General features: G+C 35.0%; 1 protein-coding gene across 1 annotated transcript in view; it reads right to left on the reverse strand.

Annotated features, from left to right (window-relative positions):
* LOC108715530 (inactive tyrosine-protein kinase transmembrane receptor ROR1) overlaps positions 1–23,329 on the reverse strand; it is a 156,603-nt gene that overhangs the window by 52,904 nt on the left and 80,370 nt on the right. Inside the window, exon 2 of the mRNA XM_018260764.2 lies at positions 5,501–5,572. Coding sequence (XP_018116253.1) covers positions 5,501–5,572 — 72 coding nt within the window. The remainder of the gene's footprint in view (positions 1–5,500; positions 5,573–23,329) is intronic.

The raw sequence follows: 23,329 nt of genomic DNA on the forward strand, positions 1-23,329 counted from the left end.
GTCACTGTTATTCTTTCATACAACCAACAGATGGCGCTGTGTGATATTGCAGTCACTGTTATTCTTTCATATAACCAACAGAGGGTGCACTGTTATTCTTTCATATAACCAACAGAGGGCATTGTGGGATATTGCAGTCTCTCCCCAAGTGTACTGTTGGTATAGGAATGATTAAAAGTGACTGCAATCTCAGCTACTCGGGTCGGGTACCGCTGACCCGAGTATAAGCCGAGGTATACTTTTTCAGCACATTTTGGATGCTGAAAAACTCGGCTTATACATGGGTATATACAGTACATACAAAGTGCCAGCCCATGAACACTAATAGAAGCCCTGATAGAAGCCCAGACTGGTATCTCTTTGTACTGACTCACTCGGTTGATTGACATGTGCATGGACTCTCACTTTTACTTCATGTTTTATTTCAGATCAGATTCCATTACATCAGAAACACTGCAAATGGCTGCACTAGAACACTCTGATGACAGCATACAGAAAGAGACACATAAGGCTGTAATTAAAAACCCACACCTATAAACCATGAGAAAAAGCAACCTTTACTTTGAATATTCTGCAACTGATATAAAACTACATAGCTGATTTAAGCAAATTATTCATACCTGTTTGTGGTTGGAGTTACAGGGACAGTTCGAAGTGAATATACCAATAATAAGTAACGCATTTAATATTATTAATTGCCTACCAGAAGAGCACTTTATTTAACCCTAAGTGCTGCTTACTGGTTAGTTGCAGTGATGTAATTTTAAGATACTAGTCCCCTCAGCAAAATCGTTTAATTTCCCAAACCTTGCTTAAGATGACCTGTTTTACATTCATGTAATGGAATAGAACAGTGGTCTGGATCATGGGTGTCTGCAGAAGGGGGCAAGAAGGGGCCGTTTCCCCACCCTGACTTTTTTAGCAAGTTCCAAGAAATATTTTGTAAATGTGATCCCCAACAACACAAAATGTTTTTTATACTACCCACCCCATGGTGGGTAGTAAAACTTCACCTGCTAAGTGTCTTTTCTAGTAGGAATGTCAGAAGTTTTGAATGAGAAATGTGTGATGTGCCACATCTCTTGACCTTTTCCTCAGTTTACATCTCAGACTAGCGAAGGGTGACAGACAAGGAAGTAAATATTTTTAATATAGCGTGTTTAATAAGTAATTTAATACTATGCTGCTAAAGACAAATATCCAGCAAGATTTAAATGTGATGTTGATAAAGGGTAACATGGTAACGTGTTTTATGGTAACGTGTTTTATTTATAGATTTTCGGTACAGTACTTTGCATCCTATTAATATTCATACACGTGCTGTAAATGAAACACAAATTATCATTTAAAATGTACTTTTAACTACTTTAATGGAAAAGAAAACAATAGAAGCAAATGTACTGTAGCTGAAATAATATTTAAACAGACTCACAGTAATTTACTGCTTTGGCTGCTAGCAGAGCATTTAAATATATAAACCCAAGACCCATGATCATTAGTAGACATGATTTACTGAACATTTCAAAATATGAAGTGGAAAAGAGAAAGCAGGGGAAAAAAAGTTAACAGTGCATATAATGGATGTATGTGTGCTTCCCCATGTCAGGTAAATATTATTTACTAGTAGGTGAGCCGAATTTATATTTACATTCATGAAGCTTGGCCCCCTATGGTACTCTTCCAGTTCCAAGACCAACAGTGTTCAAGAGTCATGCATGCATTGGCCTTCTGTGCACATCTAGAATATTGAATGTGTTTAATACGTGATTAATATCATACACCCAGAGTAAGGCAAAGGGAGCACTGTATACTGGTTGTTACTTGCAAAAGCAAGATTATTTTCTCATTAATCACAGCAGGATTATATGCAATCTTTCTGGGCTTAAAATAATGTGATCATTGGAGCCCATGCCCCCAGAAGGTTTAATGAGGTGTGATCATTGAAGAAGTAATAAATACAAAGCCATGTCAACTGAGGTCCTATGAACTACAGCTACCAGCATCCCCAACTTGTCAGTGTAATGCAATCAGCCACAGAGCTTTTGAAAAGATGTTCATACGATATACAACCCTGCTCCATTGGAGCTTGCACAAGACAACACACAGCCACAATCACAGGTTCTGTTTAATCAAAAACCAACCAGTGGGAGAAAAGTCATGCAAATATGGGTGAACTCTACAACTGGTACTTCAAAAGATACCCAACAATGCCAAGCAGCAATGCAAAGTACTGCACCACCATCCAACCCACTAAATGACTCTTACTGCCAATTTAATGCTCCAAAATTAGATAAACACATCTATATTTATAAATAAAATCAATTTTTTTTGTGAAATCTTGGTCTATTCCACATACTGCATCACATGTAATTTTTTTCCATTGTGAGGATGTGCCTTCTCAGTTTTATGACTATGATTAAAAAAAAAAAGGTAAGTTACAAAACATCACAGGGAGAAGTACATTAGGGACATTAGCCTCCATCTGTTAATGACACAGACTGATGGGAAATCTGCCTAATAAAAAGGCTTTATGAAGCGACAGCTGATAGAAGAATTACATTTTATTTGACTGAAATATAGTATTTTCCAGTATACACTCAAAGAGAGATCTCTTAGTATTGAAATAATCTGTTTTGCCCTTTTAACATTAGCTAGGCATATTAAACAATTTCCTGGATTTGCTAGGCTGTACTACACCTGCTCTCTTGAATGGAAGCAGTAGAAAGATAACCTACAGTTCACCCCATCTCTCAAGATCTATTCAAAGGTAACTATTAACCTTCATAGTCAATGACCCTCAGGCTGTTGACATACATGAGCTTTGTTGCCCGCTGGAAAGGTGGTTCCCACAGGTTACAAAGCACCCCATGTGTAATTGCCCTAAAGGGGGCCCATTTATAAAGATGTGCAACAAAAACAGGATTAAATTGTATGCTCTCCTGCTACCCTCTCTTAGCAATCGAATGAATTGTTTTATTGCAATGTTAAGTCTCCAGTTCCTCCAGTTAATGGTGCAAATATTCTGGAGGCATTTTGAAAGCAAATGTTAATAATATCTATTCTAAAAAGTCTTTATTTGCTAATTGGAAGAAACTATACAATCTTACCCTTTTCAACACATTGGGTAATGTGAAGACAAATAGAGTAAAACAGATAAAAAATTTTTCCCTTTATCTGCCAGAAATGGGACCTGTTTTGATATATGTTTTGTGATCAGACATGAGATGTCTGGAATCCAAACCCAAGTGCTTGTGCAGATACTCTTAATTTCAAAACTTGGGACTTTGTAAGATTTCTCTCCAATTTCCATGTGTCTACTGAATGGTACACTACAGCCAAGAGGAGATTGCTACACCTGTAACTTAAGCTGGCCATAGACGCCAAGATCTGATCGTACGAATTGAGGATTCATACGATTTTCGGACCGTGTGTGGAGAGTCCCGACATTTTTCGACCGGCGGAGATCGGTCGTTTGGTCGATCGGACAGGTTAAAAGATTTCTGTCGGCTGCGGGTAATATCTCTGCGTGTATTGCCGAGCGTATGATTTTCAGAGGGAGATTGTCACTAGCTTTGGTCAGACATAACTTTCGTACGATTGCTGTCAGGGGCAGAACATCGGCTGATCTGTTGTTTTACTACTTTATTTGATCTGAATGGTTAGTGGCAGGTCAGGAGATGGGGAAGTCCTATCGTACGTTGATTCGTACGTTGATTCGTACGATCGGATCTTTGCGTCTATGGCCAGCTGACCCAATATGTCAAACAACCATCACTTGTTATCACACTTGGATAAAGGAACGTCCTCAATTGGTGGATTTATGAGGCAATAAGAGAACCAATTTTCAATAAGAGGGTTAGCAGATGCTCTAAATTGTGCAATCCCACAACCAAACCTGGTGATAGTGCAGTATACAGGATATAAAGTTCTGCTATATTTATGGAAGGTACAAGCACTTAGTACTTAATTCTAGTTTTTGCAGAACAATTTATCATGGCATATGATTATTTTATACTAAAGCTTACAGTGCAAAAAAGTAAAAGATTATACATTCATGCATTATGGACAGAAACACTGTGTCTTTAATTAGATTAGCCATAAGCAACATGCTCACAGATTGTTTCTACTAAATACAAGTTATTCAGAATTCTGGGATTTTCTGAAAAAATTACCTTTCTGTAATTTACAACACCATGTTTTAAGGTTACTACACATATGTAAAAATCAAAAATCAAAAGTGTTACTCAGTAATCATGGTTGCTTGATTACAAAAAAGTACAAGGTGCTGTTTATTTAGTACAGGAAAAAGCTTAACAGTTAAAAATGAAAAAGTGTTCATGTAAATAGAACTCTACGCAAACAATACTGCTGTATTTCTGGATACCGTATTCTAGATAATAGACCCGTACCTGTAGCCAACCGAATCAGTGGTTGTTGCTTGGGGCATCTGGGAAATGGCAGAATTATTTGCTAAACAACATCATTTATTATATCTCTTAGGGGCACATTTGCTAGGGGTCGAATTTCGAAATGGCTAATTCGACCATTGAATTGTAAAAATTCAATAGTCAAAGTTTTTTTTGGATTAAATTTATCAGTTTTCGATCGAATTCTATCGAACATAGAAAACGTTAGAATCGAACGTTTCGAAAGATTTAATCGATTGATCGAACGATTTTCCAAAAAACCTTTGATTTCTAAAAACGTAGGCAAATATTAACTATAGGTTCTAGAAGGCTAACATAGCAATTCGGCAGGTTTAAGGTGGCGAAGTGCCTAAGTCAAAGTTTTTTTTAAAGAGACAGTACTTCGATTTTCGAATGGTCGAATATTCAAAGTTTTTTCAATTCGAATCGAATTTTAGCCTATTCGATGGTCAAGGTACCCAAAAATTACTTCGAAATTCTAACTTTTTGAATTCGAAAATTCACTTCGATTTCACTTCGACCCTTAGTAAATGGGCCCCTTAGTATTTCCATAGCATCAATTTAATAATAATAATCCTCAATCTGCTATTCTAACATTTCACACAGTGTACATATTGGTGGAGAAATGAATGTATTTTCTAAGTTTTTGTAACAGGTTGTAATGATGTTCTTAATGTAGATAAGTTCACTTTATGCCAAAAAATAAAACCATGTAAGCACTGTGTAAATAATCGGTTAGTTCCCATGTCAGATCTGGCAATTGTGCTGCAGTTAATAGACATTATTAGCCATCCCAAGAATTTCACAGTGTTTAATAATATTTTCCCCAAAACAGACAAGGTAAAATTTTAAAGAGGTCATATTCTATAGTTATTCACATCTTGAAACATTTTTTGCCATGTGGAACATTTTATTAGCAGAAAAACAAACATCAAATGTCCGAAATGTCAGTAATTCAATGTCAACATGACTGCTAGGTGAACAGGATTTTTTTTATTTTGAGATTATAATTCTGTCACCTCAAAGATGGGTGAATTAAAATAACCAAACTCAGTTTCACTGCACATCTTTACCTTTGTCTATTTCGGTGGACATGTTCCATGATGAAGTGGGCACTATATCAGCAGCAAATAACAGATCAGTTCCTGTGGGGATAAAGAAAATAGAAACACATCATATATTCATGTTTATGCTGCCACTAAATCTTTATTCAAACAGTAGCATTCTGCAAAGCCCAATACACTGCACCCTCCAGACAAACAATATTAAACAATTATAATTGCTTGGATTGCTTAAAGCAGTTGTGCTGATCCTAGCAACCATAACACAGATATATGGTAAGAGTTTGATTTTATTGTTATTCTTATAATTGATTGCTTATCTTTCTTTACAGCCCCTCCTTACTGAGATTCCATTCTACCTTTCAAACTGTGCCTGGTTGATAGGGTACGTAAACCTTGGCAACTACAGTAGATATCAGTTAAAATTGAGAGATGCAGAACACAACTATACCTTTTTCACCACTTTAGATGAGGTTATTTGTTTAATATTATTGTTTTAACAAGATATTTACAGAGTGCCAACATATTCACAGAGATAGCTTATTATCAGTCTCTGCCCAAGTAAAGCTCAAATAGCTCAGACAGTAGGGGTCATGCAGGAGCTACACCCAGACAACCATCTTGCATAGGAGTGGCTTCTTATATTTCCTGTTGGCTGTTGAACCTCACACAATCCAATGCATGTCTAAAGTGAATATAATTTTCCTTATTATCCTGTTGGATTGCACATCAGTCTCTGTGAATTGTCCTTCAAGGTCCATGGCCGTGATGCCCAGTTGAAGATCATGTATAGTCACCTAAAGAGGATGCAAACCCAAAAACAACTTGATGTAAACTTACTCAGAATAATCCTCTTAGCACCTAACATAAATGTTCTGTTTTAGTGGTTTCTGAGATAGTTTTAGACTGTTAATACAAGGCTTTTGGCTTAACAGCTTTCTTTAAAAGTCAAAGGGTCAGCCAACCTAACTGTTTACACACTGTTTATGTCTGTATAGCCAGTTACCTCTAGGTCTCTAACTTTTTGAGAGAGTTAAAAGTCTGAGAATAGCAGTTACAAACTGCTAACACCACCACAAACTACTGAAAAGAAAACATTAATGTAAACTGCAAAAGTCCTCAGAGGGTCACTCTGAATATGTTTACACCAATTTTTTTTTTTTTATTTAGATCCACTTTAAGCCAAGAGAAGAACATTATGTATACATGAGCCAATATTACAGATTCTAAGTTGGAATTAATATTGCCCTTTGGTTAATTCACCAACAATCAAACATCACAATCTGTGCAGCAACAAAGAAAATACTCTGTTTATTCTTGTATAGTGTGTTTTTTCTGCAGAATAATGTTGCCTTTCGATACTTTCCATGATCTTATCTTCCAGTCTCTTCATGAATATATATAGAATGCTTTGTACTGCAGCTGGTGATAAGAAAACATATAGAGGACAGGCCACCCTGAAGCTGCTAAAAGATGTGCAGTCTGCCTCTATATACCCTTCTCATGAAGATGTTTATTATTCTGGTTATGGCCCAATGCTGTTTAACACTTTGGGTTTGGGTTAAAACATAAATAATTACTGGATTATATTTAGTGATTTTGTGCCAGTGAAATCCGCCTATAAGTTTCACTTATATTTAGTACATCTACTTTTATCATTATACCCAGACTAATGATTATATATATTAAAAAGCATTACAAGAACATGATTAGATGAATCTCTGTAGATAGACACTAATTAGGGAATGTAATGTGTTAAGTTAGCACAAACAAAATTAGCAAAGACTCTGACCAAGATTTTCGTAGTTTACATCCTTTATGGCCAATTTTAGACCTCAATGACTTCCTTTCAAAGTTTGCAAACAAATGGCTTTTGCGAACATTTGCAGTGTATGTAATAAAATTTTGCACTCGCAAAGGGTTTTTTGAGACAAACACATAATAACGAAACTCCAGAGCAGGTGTTAACGCTAACCTTTGTTTAGCTATAATGAGCAATGTAATATTCGCCAGATAATTATTTTACATTGCCACATTAATAAAAATAATAATAATAAGTTGTACATATAATTGATATTCCTTACACAGCTGGTTCTGACTACATATGCAAATAAACAATGTAACATTGCCAAAGATTAGATTCCCACAATGCTTTACATGTTCTTTAATATTATAATGTGGTAAACATCTATTCCATTTACACATTTAACCAAAACTGTTTTTTCTAATTAAAAGTTACCACCACCATAGATTATACTGTTGCAATCCTACAATCAAAAAAGGTACACAACAGCAATTACATTTGCACAGCTTTAGAACCATTGAAACACTGTTTTACTTGCTTGATGTTATACTTAAATTTACTTCCCCTTTAAATTGATAAGAACACCTGTGTCTAAAGTGATTCTGTGGAGGGCCTAGGATCCTAAAATTACATTTGCTAATCAGGAGCACCATGATAAAATACTCAGGAAAATATGTACATTTTGGTGATTAAACTGATTTAATCTGCCATATAACATTGAGTTGCAACTTTGTTCTTCATCGAGCTTCACATTCCTGCATGTCAATCACTCAGCGTGTCCCTCTTCAGAGGAAATGTAAGTTCACAGGCTGCTGTTTGAATTTGCAATGTTCTAACTGACCTCAATGTTATTACGCGGATTGGGAAGAGAAAGCTAAAATAATTAAAGTGGAACTGAGCCAATGATTGAACCAAAGACAACGGCTCAAAATCTCTTCTGTGCATTTCCTTGGAAAACTGGGTCATAAAAACAGGTTAAATTGCTTAATGGGGTGAAATTAGGTAATTAAGCAAACTATGCGTTAAATCAACAATGTAACTGCAGAAAACAAATTAAACATGTTCAGTTTCAATAAATCGCTGTCCCATACAACCCAAAGACACAAAAAAATCTGTAGGTCATTATCTGTAGGAAGCAGATGGGTCTTACCTGTTTCTTCATTTCCCCACTTTTCTCCATACACGGGGAGGCTTATTTATTGAAGGTCAAATTTTAGCCGCTTTAGAGTTTTTTGAAACCACAACGAAACTCACAAACTTTAAAACCACAAATATCATTGAATTTAATACAATATCCTAATTTAAAAAGAATGAACAAAAAAAAAAAGCACTGAATGATGTGCTAAAAAAACTCAATTCCCTCGAAAACCTCTAAAATTTTAGTTTTTCAGGCAATTCCTAGTGGAAAAAATTTGAAAACCTCTAAAAGTCCTATTTGATTAAAAGAGGTTGAATAAGATCAGCGCAGCTCCCTTTGACTTCTATAGCACCTCTGGAACTTTTACTTGCCGAAGTTTTGTATTAAAGGTTTTCATGCTTTTTCACTTAAAGGAACAGTTCAGTATAAAAATAAAAACTGGGTAAATAGATAGGCTGTGCAAAATAAAAGATGTTTCCAATATTGTTAAGCTGGCCAAAGACTCTAAGATCCGCTCGTTTGGCGACATTGCCAAACGAGCGGATCTTTCCCTGATATGCCACTAACTGCATGGCTATATTGGGGGTAATGCAAACAATCGAATTACAATACGCCAAGGGGCTCTGACAGGTCGGTCGGGTAAAAATCAAACCTTCCCGATCGATATCGTGGCCAGCTATTGATCGGGAAGACCCGTCGGAAGCCCCCATACACGGGCAGATAAGCTGTCAAATTGGTCCAAACTGTAATAGCCAATACTGTAATGTATAAAGGCTGCAGTGACAGGATGCCTCACACAACAGAACAGAATAGAACTTCCTGCTTTTCAGCTCTGTAACTCTGAGTTAGTCAGCGACTTGAAGGGGGGGGGGCACATGGGACATACCTGTTCAGTGAGTTTGCAATTGATCCTCAGCATGCAGCTCAGATTCAAAAGCAACAGTTATGACCCATGTGCCCCCCCTCAAGTCACTAATTGGTTACTGCCTGGTAACCAATCAGTGGAAACCAAGAGAGCTGCAAAGCAGGAAGTAGTGTTCTGTTCTGTTAGACATCCAGTCACTCCAGCCTTTATACTTTACATTTTTGGCTAACTATATTAAAAAGATTTTTTATGTGGGCTCCATGCAATCATGAGCAGGTTACATGTGTAATCAATACACCCTAGGGAAGCTCAAGAACACCTTTGGTGCCACTCATTAGAGGGTTGCTGATACACCCATGCTGGGCTGAACTTCCATGCTACCACCTGTAATGCAACAGTATATACGATAGATGAAAACATTTGTTACCTCACACGCAAGTTGTAAAAAAACACAGAAAGTATTCAGAATACAAAGCTGTTATATACACCTGTGTATGCATATCTATATTTATCTATCTATCTATCTATCTATCTATCTATCTATCTATCTATCTATCTATCTATCTATCTATCTATCCACACACAAGCACAAATATTCCCAGAAAAGCATAGCAGAAAATTATTTTGCACAATGTTTCATTCATTCTAAGTGACCTTTGTCTATGGAAAGACAAACAAAATGGTGTACACATACATACATTGTGGTTTGTGATTGGCCAAACTGCAGGTCAATCAGGGGAGAGTCCTGTCTGAGTTTCTAAAATCCAGGCAGGCAATTTTGAATTGGACAGGTGACAACCCAAGCTTCAATTGTTCATGCTTCTTTCTGTGTTTCTTACCATGCCATATAAAGTGTACTGATGCATTTCTGTATTGAAAAACAGGTTTGTGCAATGTTTTTGTGCAAATACTTTGTGTAAATAGTGTGTTAAACATTTATTTTTTAAGCAAAACTAGTATTTCAAATTGAAATTACCACCACTGAATTTATACTGTAACAATCCTTTTAAAATCAAATTAATAAAACAATTAAAAAAGGCCAGCCACTCAGGCATGCCTGCCCCATTTCATCCTGCTAATGGATACTACGCTGCTATAGACAGAAAAACCTGTTTAAATGTGACAATAAATATTTGGTTTATAATCTGCGTGCCCACCTAGGGAGCACTTTATGTGTACCAGACACATGAAATGCATAATACATATCCTAAAGCTTAGCAGAGGGTCTATTAGTTTCTCGCACATAAGACTTCCATACAAGGGTTATATTATCCAATTTAAGGGAAACGGCAGAAAAGCTATGGGGTGAGACTAGAGATGTTTATACAAGTGTCAGTTTGTCTGGTCTCTAAATAGCAGCAAGAAACTGTGAGCTCTTCATTTGGAGAGTGGTCCAAAGTGTTTCAGTCGAATGATGGCTCGGTTTTCTGTTTCTCACTAGTAGAAGATTAAAAAGTATGTTTTTTCAAAAAAAATGTTAGCTCTATCCCTGTTCTCATAATAACAATAAGCAACATCTATTTTACCTATAAAAGGGTATAATAAAATGCCATCTGTATAATTAATATGCTGTCAGCAAGTGCTAAATTGCCCAAAACGTTTTCTCAGTTAGAGTTTAGAATCAACCACTTTTTAAAAACAATAAATAAAAGGAATACAATTCCAATAGTTATAATTGCAAGATAAAAAAAAAAAAAAAAAAAAATATATATAATATTAAAAAAGAGGATGGAAGGGACTATTTAAAACGAATATATATATATATATATAGATCTATATATCTGTGTATATATATATATATATATATATATATATATATATATATATATATATATATATATATATATATCTATATATACACAGCTGTGTAGTTATGGGGGCAGCCATTCAAAGCTGAAAAAAGGAAAGGGCACAGGATTCACAGCAGATAATAGATAAGCTCTGTAGTATACAATGGGATTCTTCAGAATGTATCTGTTAACTACTATGTGTTCTGTGTTGAATTACTGCCCCCATGGCTACACAGCAGCTTGTTTATATAAACTATAGTAGTCTTTCTGAAGTAAACACACCAGTTTTGTCAGTGCAGCGCAACAGTACATTATATTGTCGTTCCTTTAAAACACATTCATTTTTTGGTGTTACTGTTCCTTCAAACAGGACTGCTGCACATAAAGCAGAAAAACTTGGTGCAGCTTGGTGCACTGTGATAAATGCTGCCCTAATAGATGCTGCCCAGTACAAAAGTATCCCTTGATGGCTAATTAATATACTTATTAATCGATAGCTTCACATTGGCTGACATAAAGAGGCACGTTTATCAAGGGTCGAATTTCAAATTCATGTGAATTTTTTTAAAATCCCTTAAAGTCGAATATATTTGAAATTTGACTGTGGGGTTATTTAATAAAAAAATACAATTTCTAAAATTCGGAAACATGAATCGAATTCTAATTCGATTAACTTGATTCGAAAAACATGAATGTCCGGAAGGCTACAAACATCTCCAAATGGGTCACTGGACCTCTCCTATTGACTTATACAGTAATTCGGCAGGTTTTAGGTGCCGTATAGTCGAATTCTTAAAGGGCCAGTGTTTGATAATTCTCGAAAATTGAATAAGAACTTTTTAAAGAACTCAAATCGAGTTTGGATAATTCCCTAGTCGAATTTGACAGTTTTGACCATAAAAAAAAATGTGAAAATTCGACCCTTAATAAATCTGCCCCTAAGTGATTTTATGAAACATGGTAAGTTTAAAAAAAGTAGATTTATAAATTCTGCTGAATTGAGCTGAATATAACCTACATTTATAGCCACAACTGCATTCGTATTTAATGTGGAAAAATGGAAATCACTTCTCATCATTTCTCATTATCATGCTGAATTATAAAACTAACCCTTACAGCCTGAAACAACTACAAAAAACAGAATGCTGAAAAGCCAAGTATACATTATTTCAAGCAGAAAGTTAAAAGTCTGGCCACAGGGTTAAATAAACCTTATTTAACAAATAACTCCTGTGTAACAACTTAACCTAAATTGTGAAGTTAAACAGAATTCCATCTGCTAAAACAGATTTGTTTGCTGATCTACTGAAACCTTGCAAGCACTGAATAAGGAACACAACAACTCTATATTATTCTCTAGTATAATGCTTTGTTTAGCTAGATCTATAGAACATGGTTGCCACATAGTTTTTAACCTAAAGCAAAGATATACAGGCTATTATCCAATTGTCCCATTTGGCTCTCTGCATAGAATTTACAATGGCATTTAAGTTTTACTTTTTTCCAAAACCCTGAATCAAAATTGTGAAATTCTTACATATTAGCAGCAGAGAAAAGCCATCAGCCTAGTGAAAGAAAAATATACAAGTCACATAATAAACAGGAAACATGTAAATATGCACACATGCTATTTGAGTATTTTAAAAATGTGTTTTGGCTCTGTTTAAATAAATAATGTTGCCATTTGTACTTATGTTAGAATTTCACGTTCCAGAATTAGACAGCTGTAGCATTCTTGGCTATTAAAAAAATTAACTATTAAGTATTAATACAAAATGACTATTAGGAACTCAAGAATAGTGTCATCTGGAATGTCTTGGGCCTATAGCCTGAATTTCCTAATAAAGATTCATTTTAAAAATATATATATATTTATAAACACATTCCAGTGAAATTTTCCTTGAACTCACAAATGTTTCAATAATGGCCACATACAGTAATAAATAATATTATGAACATCCAGCTGACCACACACTGGCTATGGGTATGGACATAACATAAATGGCATTGCCCCTATGTAAATCAGTACAGGGCTGGAAGGAGAGGTAGGTAATAGGCATTATCTGGAAAGATGATTTACTTTTTCTCTGTAATAATAAAACAGTATCTTGTGTTTGATCTTAACTAAGATACAATTAATCCTTACTGGATTCAAATTTATCCTATTGGGTTTATTTCATATTTAAATTATTTTTTTGTAGATTTAAGGTATGGAGATCCATACTACAAAATATCCCTTATCAGGAAACCCCCAGGTCCCAAGTATTCTGGTTAACAGGTTTCAAAACCATACCAGCATATTTGCATTTATCAATAGTATGGGAGCCAAGGTATCCATCAGAGGGTACAAGGGTGAACCTAAAATAAGGCTGAATTTCAACTGGCCATTTGGAATGCAACATTTTTCACTGTTCAGTAAGCCATAGTTGAATATACTACTTACACATAGCCACGGAGTAGATAACCATCCATTAACAGTATCAAAACAGCATCCCCCAAGTGGCCTTATTGCCATGAAATTTGGTAACATTTGACCAAGTCAAAACCTATCAATATATTTGTTTTACACATTTATAATGCTTTAAGACCCATGCTTTAATTCACACTGCCAGACAATTGTAACATTTGTTTCTTTTGTATCAAATATAATCCACTTGCTGCTTAAATAAACTATTACTATTGGAAACAATTGTATCCACTTTGTATTTATGTTTACATTTCTTTTATATATTTCATTAAATGTTCTTATTGTTTTATATTTAAACATTGACTAATAATACATTTTATGGAGAAGGATGGAAAGGGTTAACAGATAGGGGCAGATTCATTAAGCGCTGAATTTGCGCTAGCGTCCGCTTCGCTCATATTGCAACACTTCACCAGGCGTAAATTCATCCAGAAAACGCTAAATCACTAAAATCCAAAGTTGCGTCCAGGGCGCCGAATAAAGTTGCGCTAGCGTTACTGCACCAAACGAATCGAAGTTGCATTAGCGTTGGCTAATTTGCATACGGCGCGAAATTAAATTCCAATTGCGTATATGTTGCAGCAAATACATTACACTACACAAGCCCTGGGAACCTTAATAAAATAGAGTTGTTATAACGCCCTACACATGTGCCCAGTGTATAGTTTATGTGCCAAATGTTAGGAAATGTAGGGGGGAAGCCGGGTACCCTAAAATAAATTTACGCTCTTTTGCAGCCTATCACCCTGAAAAACTGAAAAGTCGCAGGGTATTTTGGGACTTAGAAAAATGTTCAACTTTTTTTGAGAAAGTCCTACCTACTCTATTGCACTTCGTCTGGTCTAAAGTGGCGAAGGCAAGTCTGGCACAAGAGGTAACGTTCAGTAAAATCCGCATCTTAGTGAATTTGCGTAGTTATGTCCATTTGCCAGAGCGCAACTTCGCCAGGTGTAAGGGAGCAAATTACCGCTAGAGTCTATCTCATTCACTAGTGAAGTTATGCCTGCGCCCGTTAGTAAATCGGCAAAGTAACGAAATTACATCATGCTGGCGAATTTTCACTAACGTTAGTCACTTCGCCCCATAGAGGGAAGAACGTCACTAATAACGTCAGTTCCAACTGCTTTTTAAAGGTGTGTTGATTAATTGTATTCTATACCTATGATTACGTGTGGTTACATACAAAACTCGTCAGGTGTTTAACTTTGAATTTGAAATAAAGCTTCTATGAATTTTAACTGCATCCAAGAAGTCTGTGAAGTGCACGTCTACAATGCAATTATGGTGAACTTTCTTCCCCCTGCTACGGGTTCAGGGTGCAGCACCCGGACCACTCTTGGAAAGCGGTGAGTGACCCTAATTCTGAAATTGCGTGTAGGATTGAATAAGAAGGGAGTCCGGGGCACGGGCACCCGAACCATAGAAAGCATTTGGTAAGCATATAAATGAGGGATATAGCAGTGTGAAAGTATATTAACTCAATGATCTCAAAAATAGCCAAAAAAACAATCAAGTTTTGAAGCACCTAAAAATCCTTTGTATATTAATTAGTCTTTATAGTGCTGTTTATTCGCACATTTACATGCTATGCTCTAATTCCATTACTCTTTATGAAACGATAAAACGATGTATTTGGTTTTCAATATATAACTTTATAAAATGTAGTGCAATAATGATACTTTTCTGTAGTGTGATACAGTAGTTTATGTTGGAATAGGAGTAAAGCAGTTGAAAAAGTCAGAGCTGACCACATAAAACTGAATCTTAAAGGCAACATTTGACTGGTACGAACGCTACTTTTTATATCATTATTCCTGCTTTAAAAAATTGCAAACTGCTCAACAATGCTCAAAAAGATTCCTTTGATGCGTTCTTCCCAAGTTTTAGGGAAAAGTGAAACTTTAGAACTTAGCATTTGTAAGTTCTAAATTTCTCTGTAATAATAAAACAATAGTTTGTAATAAACCATATTGGAGGAAAATAATCCTATTGGTTGATTTAATATTTAGATGATTTGTAGCAGGCTTAAGGTATGCAAATAATAGAAACACCCCTTAACGAGGTCCCAAATATTCTGAATAATATCATCCCTTTGAGACTTACCACTATCTACTGACCAATATTGTTTTTTTTTATATTAAATTAATATTCCACTTATTAATACATTATCATTTATCTAGGGTCGATTATGGTCAAAACTGTCAAATTTGACTAGGGAGTTATTCGAGATTTATCATACTCTGGCCCTTTAAGATCTTAAATTCTACTATTTGCCACCTAAAACCTTCCAAATTGCTGTTTGAGTCAATGGGAGAGGTCCATGGATCAATTTGGAGTTGTTTGCATCCTTTCTGTCATTCAAGTTTTTTCAGGGAAAAAAGTTGAATAGAGTTTTAAAAATTCAAACTGAATTCGACTTGAGTCAAATTTTATTCCAGTTTCGGGTTGATTCCATTCATCCGAGTTGAAAAAATTTGATTTAATTAACAAATTTCAAATTTATGGGAGTTTAAGGGAGTTTTTAAAAACTCACATGAATTCAAATTTGACCATTGACCTCTAATTGTTGATTGAAATATGTTTGATTGCAGTGTAGTTGTAACCCCTGCCTGTTGTAAGCCTTGAAAAGAATGTTAATCAGCTTAAGAAAAGTCATGCGTGACGTATACTAAACACTGTTCATGCCTGGAGCACTGTAAAAACAGAACTGCCCCTCCTCTTTGGCTCATCCTTTATAAAGTCACAACTCCTGTTGAAAACCAAGGAAGTAATTAGGAGATAAAACCCTATATTGATTACTAAAAAAATTGGAAGTCTGTCATAGATTTATCTGCACTTTGTGATCCTTCTTTGACAGTAGCTAATGTGAAAGATTACGGCAGCATCTGCACGTGGTAAAATCAGTGTTTCAGACATTGATTATCTAAAGCTCTGCTGCCTAAGTGAATCTAAACATGTTGCAGACCTAGCTAGGGTGCTTCATGGTGTTCTGCAGTCAGAGGAAAATTGTGGTCTCTGGCTTGATTGTTTGAATAAAAGAATTTTTAAATAAGATGTTGTAGTGTAAATACATGCTAGTTGTAATTTGAAACAAAAATTAGCATTAGGTGCTTTATTGATTTATCACTCAGCTTAGGACTTATTTAAATATTCACAGCAAATTGTGCAAATTGGCACCCCCAGTGATGGAGACCGTAGTTCTCCTTTAAAGAAACATCATTCTGCAGTGTAGTTATAGCCTGCCACTGTTGCACTGCACTGCTAACTCCCTGGAGAGAATTCGCCCTCAATGCCTTCAGAACTAAACTCAAAGACTACCTCTTGGAGCATTTGATAACACCTAAACTAAGAACTGGCACTAACAGGACAGTGTCACCCACTATAATTTACAGCACTTAATATCCCTCCAATCTGTGTCTGTACATTAGCCTCCCATTTAGATTTTAAGCTCTATGGGGCAGGGACCTCCCTCCTTTTGTCTCCTTTACAATAGGTACTTAATATGCATTGTAACTATACTTATATCTATGTGATTGTGTATTGTATTTTTGTACTTATTTGTACTTATAATTGCAATGACCCCTGTTTATTATACTAATTTATTGTTCGGTTGTACAGTGCTCAAATTATATCTTAATTTTTGATATTTTCTATTATTTTTATAAGTTTTTAATGAAACAAGTAAAGCAGACCCTACTTTGGATACATTTATCATTTACATTTCTGTAGGCCTTCAGAAATTTGTCTATGTGTGCATAGCAAAGCATGCATATGGATACAAACTTAAGTCCAGAAATATTTTCAAAGTATAGGCAGCATCCACTTTTTTAAACGAAGTTTAAATGGGTGCAAATCCCCTTCGGATTCTTTATTTGCAGGTTTCGAATTTGGAATACACATGTAAACTGTGAGCCTGAGGGCAGAGCCCTCATTACCTAATTTATCAATTTGTTTGTAAACTATGTACCCTTATGCTGTGGAAAATGTTGGTGCTTTATAAACAAATGCAATAATAATAAGAGTAATGTGGCAGCACTCCCGCAACAGTTAAAATGTTTTTATTCAAATTGACTGGGTAACAGCAATATTTGAAGCTTTTTATCAATCTTGAGCTTATACTGTAATGGCTCAGATGTTGTAGTTGCCCAGTAAATGCAAACACATTGTAACAGAGTGCGTCATACATCTGTATTGAACAAATTAAATTCACCCATGAAAGTATGAATTTCTATATGAAGGCAACTGCCCTTCTACCAAGAACTAACAGTAATAGGGTGTGAAATAAATCACGTAATCGAATGGACTGTTAATTTTATGATGTATGACTTCATATGGAGATTCCATCAGCTCTCCTAATAACCTATTGTTACCATGCAAAATGATTCTACAGACGTTTTTTTACGTGATGTTTCCTTAGCATTAACTTTCCATTAAGTTTTTAGTCCCAGGGCACAAATAAGAATATGCCTGAAGAGGTGGAGTGGATTATAAAGATACGTATTTTTCCTAGCAGGTGGCATCAGATAGCTTCTCATTTTTAAATAACTGATGACAATGGGTTCACTGCTGAGGGCTAGAGAAAAGCCACAATGACATGTGAACAATTACAAGCAAGAGCACAAAATTATAAAACTGTAATAAAGTATGAGTGTCAACGTGTACTCACATTCTTAAATAGCTGCCTTAAAGTGAAAGAGAATGACACAAAGTTGCAGGCAGATGAACTAATTGGCAAAATCTTAGGCCTTGCCTACATCTATTTTTCCATTGCCTGATCTGTTTTGAAACCTTTTTTTTTTTAATTATTTCTCCAATACTAAGGATTTTGTAAACTTGGCATTTACACTATGGTTTACTGCTTGTTCTAGATGAAGTGCTCAAAGCAGGATGCAGCCTATTCAGAACTTAGCTTTCATATAATGTTTTGGTGTAGAGCTCTTCAAACCTTAAGTATGTTTTACTTGGCTTATGTATTCCCATTTAATGCAATTTCATCTGACATTTTAAGATTTTTTTTATTGCTGTACTCTCCACATTTAATGTCCATAGAGGTCAAAAAGGAAATTACTGTTCCAGGAAAATTAAGATATATGCAATACAACACGAAAGTCAAAGTTGAATGGCTTCATTGTGGCTGCTGATGGATACATAGTTAATCCAGTGTGTAAAATCTCTAGGGACAGTGACAAAAATCTCTTGTTTTAACAGAAATTTATATATCACAATGGAGTGCCCAATTAAAAGGCATTGTGCTCACTATTGAATATTCTTATGCTATAAATAATTATAAGTACATAAATTCTCTGTTTAAAACTGGCGTTAACATTCACACCACAATCACCAGTTTATTTATGGTTTATACTGTATGTTTATTGATACAATGACACTGGGTAAAAAGTGTGATGAGACACATTTGTTAATTAATTACGCAAGCATATCAGTTCGTTTCAGCGTAATTTCAGGAGAATTGCAGTTTTTTTGGCGCTCATTTAGATTAACTGCATAATCTGCTTTAAATCATGCAGATTTTTTTGGCACCACTGCCAATGGCCATACTAATGAATATATATGAATGAGTTTATATGAAATAGTATTTACCAGTTTATAATGTTTTATTAAATATACTTATTGCCAATTAAGTACTATCAGGAATAAATTATATCCAATTATATTAGTTTTTCTTAATAAATTCACTAAAAATACATTTATAAGTATCATTCTTCCCCAGTGCAATCACAAATTTTTGCTGTGTATATTTAAAAAAAACGGATCTCTTTTACTATACAATTTCTGTCTTTTTTTCACATAACGCCACTCTGTGGGTAGCGATAAAAATTGGCGACAATTTTGTCTATATTTGGTGACAATTCTGGCACTAATCTGTAGTCAACCTTGTGAGGCAAGACTTACATAGCATGAATGCAATAATAGGTGTTAATACATATGTTCACCAGAATATTCGCAATGACATAACTGCTAGCACTTTAGTAAATTTGCTCTTGTGGATATTCTGGTGCAGGCTATTATCGCTGCTTATTGCACCTTAGTAAACTGACACCATAGTGCCTATTAACCTTTTGGCTTTGACACCATTTGAGGTTATGTGTCTATAACATCTTTACTAACATTTTAATATTACCTTTCATGCATTTTAAACTTTATGCACAATGTACATTTACATGTACTTTAAAAAATGAAGCATAATTTTTGAAAAGTATATTTTCTCAATCATCATAAAAACCTGATATTCATCATAGGCCGTGAATAGGTATTTTATTTGTGTTAAATGGTGCTTTTAATCCAGCATAGCTAGCCAGCAGTTGCTGAGGGCTGTAATATGCAACACAAGGTTTTTCACTTTCCTGCTCTATTAAAAAAAATAATAATAATAGACCCAAGCGGTGAGGGTACATTTATTCATTATAAGGAGCCAGTCAGCATGCATTTTTATAACTCTACTTTTACAGTTTCTTTCACTGGTGCACAGCACTGCGGGACATAATTGTGTAATTTAAATAAACAATTGTCTTGTGATTTATTGGTGGTTTACAGGTTCAACTGCTCACTGTTGAAAAGCAAGCCGTTCTAAAGAATAAGATCAAGCAAAAAGTGACAGATATTTATACTCGCCATTCATAAAGAGCAAAATGCCTTAAACAGACACAAATGGTCTACATGGGGGAGCCATGACAGCTTCCATGTAAGTGGGTTAGAGCGATCATTATGTACAGTGCAGCTTCTAGCTGTCACGGTTTCGTTCCCACTTTGCTTTACTGGGATGCCTACGATCAAATTTAAGATCATAAAGGGAATTTTAAAGAAATGCTCATATATACAAACTGCTCATTTTTCCACACGTTCCCTTTCTCCTTGTTATATTAGCTGACATGTTTCTAATTCAATAAACTTTAGTGGGCCTTTGGTTCTCCTGTTGAGAGAGGCGGCATGTTACTAATTCACAATTCACTTTAGTGGCGCATTGGTTCTCCTGCTGCAGAACTTTCAACCTCCTTTCCCCCTTTTCCCTCTGTTGGTGGTCGTTACTCTATAGAACACCATTTTTTATACATTGCTAATACACTGGCAGTTAGTTTTACACAGTAAAAAAACCCTGTTGCTGTTTTTTTTAACCAGGCAATGATGTGAGAACATTTGGAGTTACTTGAAATTCTTGCAGCACAGGAGGCTGGATTTTAACAAAAAAGTGAAACAGCTGTATACTGTACATCTTTATTGGAAAAGAGAACTATAGCAATAACTTGCCACTTGCTGCAATTTAAAAGAAGGGGATTTAAATAAAAGTGAACCCGTACAACAATTTATGAGTATATTAAAATATGAAACAGGTATACATATAAATGCTTCAAATACTTCATAGCCCTTTGTTGTACAGTGAAACTGATCTGCACATTTTGTGAAGCTAGTAATGGGAAGGGTCTTACAGCATATATTGTAAAATAAACTACATGTTATTCTCTAACTGTTGCCAATGACAGAAAAGGTCAGACTAAGGTTTTAAAAATTTAGATTGTGGTTGTTTTTTTTAATGCAATCACATTACTGTATAAACAGCATCCTTAAAGAATCATAGTTTCCTTATTTCTATTTAGGTTCTGATATCACATACTGTATCCCCAGGAAAGAGTTATTTTAACTACATAAACCCACCCTTTCCAGAAAGTATAACAGAGCCTCTCTTTGATATCAAAATAAGCCTAGCACTAGGTAACGTTTAGAGTCTAAAATGAACAAATGGAACAAATACTGTTTTAACAGCATTTTTACATTAACGAGTTTCAAAATTATGGCCAGGTGAGTCAAGTAGTTGCTTCTAGGGAAAATAATCATAATTCCTAGACATGGTTATATTCACTATCTTTTCAAGTGCTCATCAAAAAAGCATTAGCATAAATATATATTTTTTTACATTTAAATTTCAATATAAGGTTATTTTTTATTTTAACTGTAAAAACATTCTCAGCTTTATAATTTGTGATCTCTGTATTTTTACATCTTTTTTACATTGCCAAGAAATGTGGATATTATTTTTATATAAGACAGTATCTCAGAAAGAAAAATGTCCCATAAAACATATATCAACAATGACATCATAAAATTAAATTGCCTAAGCTGGGTGTAGCCACTTAAGTTAAATGTCCTCCTCCTTAAGGCTTAGCATCTTGAATTATTTCCAGTTTATCAACTAACTGTTTAATATTTCCTTCACAAATCATAACTTGCAAGATGCTTTTTGTTTAAATTTTATTAATCACTCAAAGAAAATAGATTTTACCCTAAGGATAAGAAAAGATTTAAGTACAGTGGTTTTTCATATCAGTATATGTTAGGTTGAGAGTTAATAAATCGCGAATCTTGTCTCAGATTTTTATGCATTTTGTTTACTAAATAAACACATATTCAGGTAACAGAGGTGGCAATCTATTATTAGGACTTTTTTTTATTTCCAATTCCTTTTATGCCTTGTTTTTAATGGTCATCAACTATGAGTGTTTCTCCTAAGAAAGCCTGTGAATGCACAAGACATTATAAAGAATACCAATACAAAACTGGTATAATAGTATGATACATACTCGGTTTCCCATCTAAAATCAAAGCATTTAAGTTGTAGATCAACTACACCATTGCTTTGATCATAACTGTGAGTGCCCAGCTGAGAGAGGGTCACAAATGTAATAATGTTCCGTATGGGAGCAGTCAGAGATTTGATCTGGGCCACAAAAAAGTTGCAACTCCTTACTTAAAGGGAATATATATCCCTTATATGATATGAGCCCATTCAGAAAAAAAATTCATAGACACTACCTGAACTTCAAAAAAATACTACTGACCAAGTCAACTCCTTCACAGACTCCTTGAAAGAGTGCCACATCCAGAAAACTAACAACAGCCACCGTTCTATTTAAACTTACCCTTGCTGTTAGTAGCTAGAGGTTATATTGTTAATCATGGATAGTTGTTATATAAAGTTAAATAGCACTCTGTGATTTCTAACAGTGACAATGAAAAACATCTGTATTTAATTTTGTAAGTTCAGATAGTGTTTACATGCTTTTTGTTTTTTACATAACCACAACGGAATGAGCTTGTGTCTAACGGGTATATTTTCCCTTGACAAGACTTTTCAAGAGAAATATGATTTTCAGTCTTTTTATGCAGTCCTTCTTGCCAGTGAAAGCTTACAACAGAAGAACTACTTGAGGTCCAAATCACTGGGTTCTCTTTTCACATGTTAAAATGCATTTTTATATTTCCTTTCAAATGACGCCTAAATAAGACTTTTTCATCACTTACCAATTTTTCTATGTGGTTAAATATCCATTAGCAAGATTTATTTAAAATTGCATCCTGTTGCACGCCGAAGCCTCATTACCGGTGACCGTAAATTCCCATTGATGAGGGACAATTACAAAACATCTGAAGATTTCATGGGAATCGGTTCCTATATTCCATAAAAAATTTTTTAAGTATGTTGTGGTTAGGTACTTCAAGATAACCTTGTGAAAATGGGCATAAGTGATACAGCTTGACAGCAACTAAGAAAAAGATGATCTTGATCTGCAGATATAATATTGAAATTATTCTTTACAGCTGGTCAGTTTAATAAACCAAAGACTTTGCTGGGGTCATCACTTTACAAGGACAGAGAATTAAAGACTGTTGCTGTATAAAAACCTTTACAATCTCAGCATAACTTACCGCAATACTATGTAAGAATGGGTTAACAGAAATCAACAGCACCACTGGTTAAAAATCTGA

Source organism: Xenopus laevis, chromosome 4S, assembly GCF_017654675.1.
Source record: "Xenopus laevis strain J_2021 chromosome 4S, Xenopus_laevis_v10.1, whole genome shotgun sequence".
NCBI lineage: Eukaryota > Metazoa > Chordata > Amphibia > Anura > Pipidae > Xenopus > Xenopus laevis.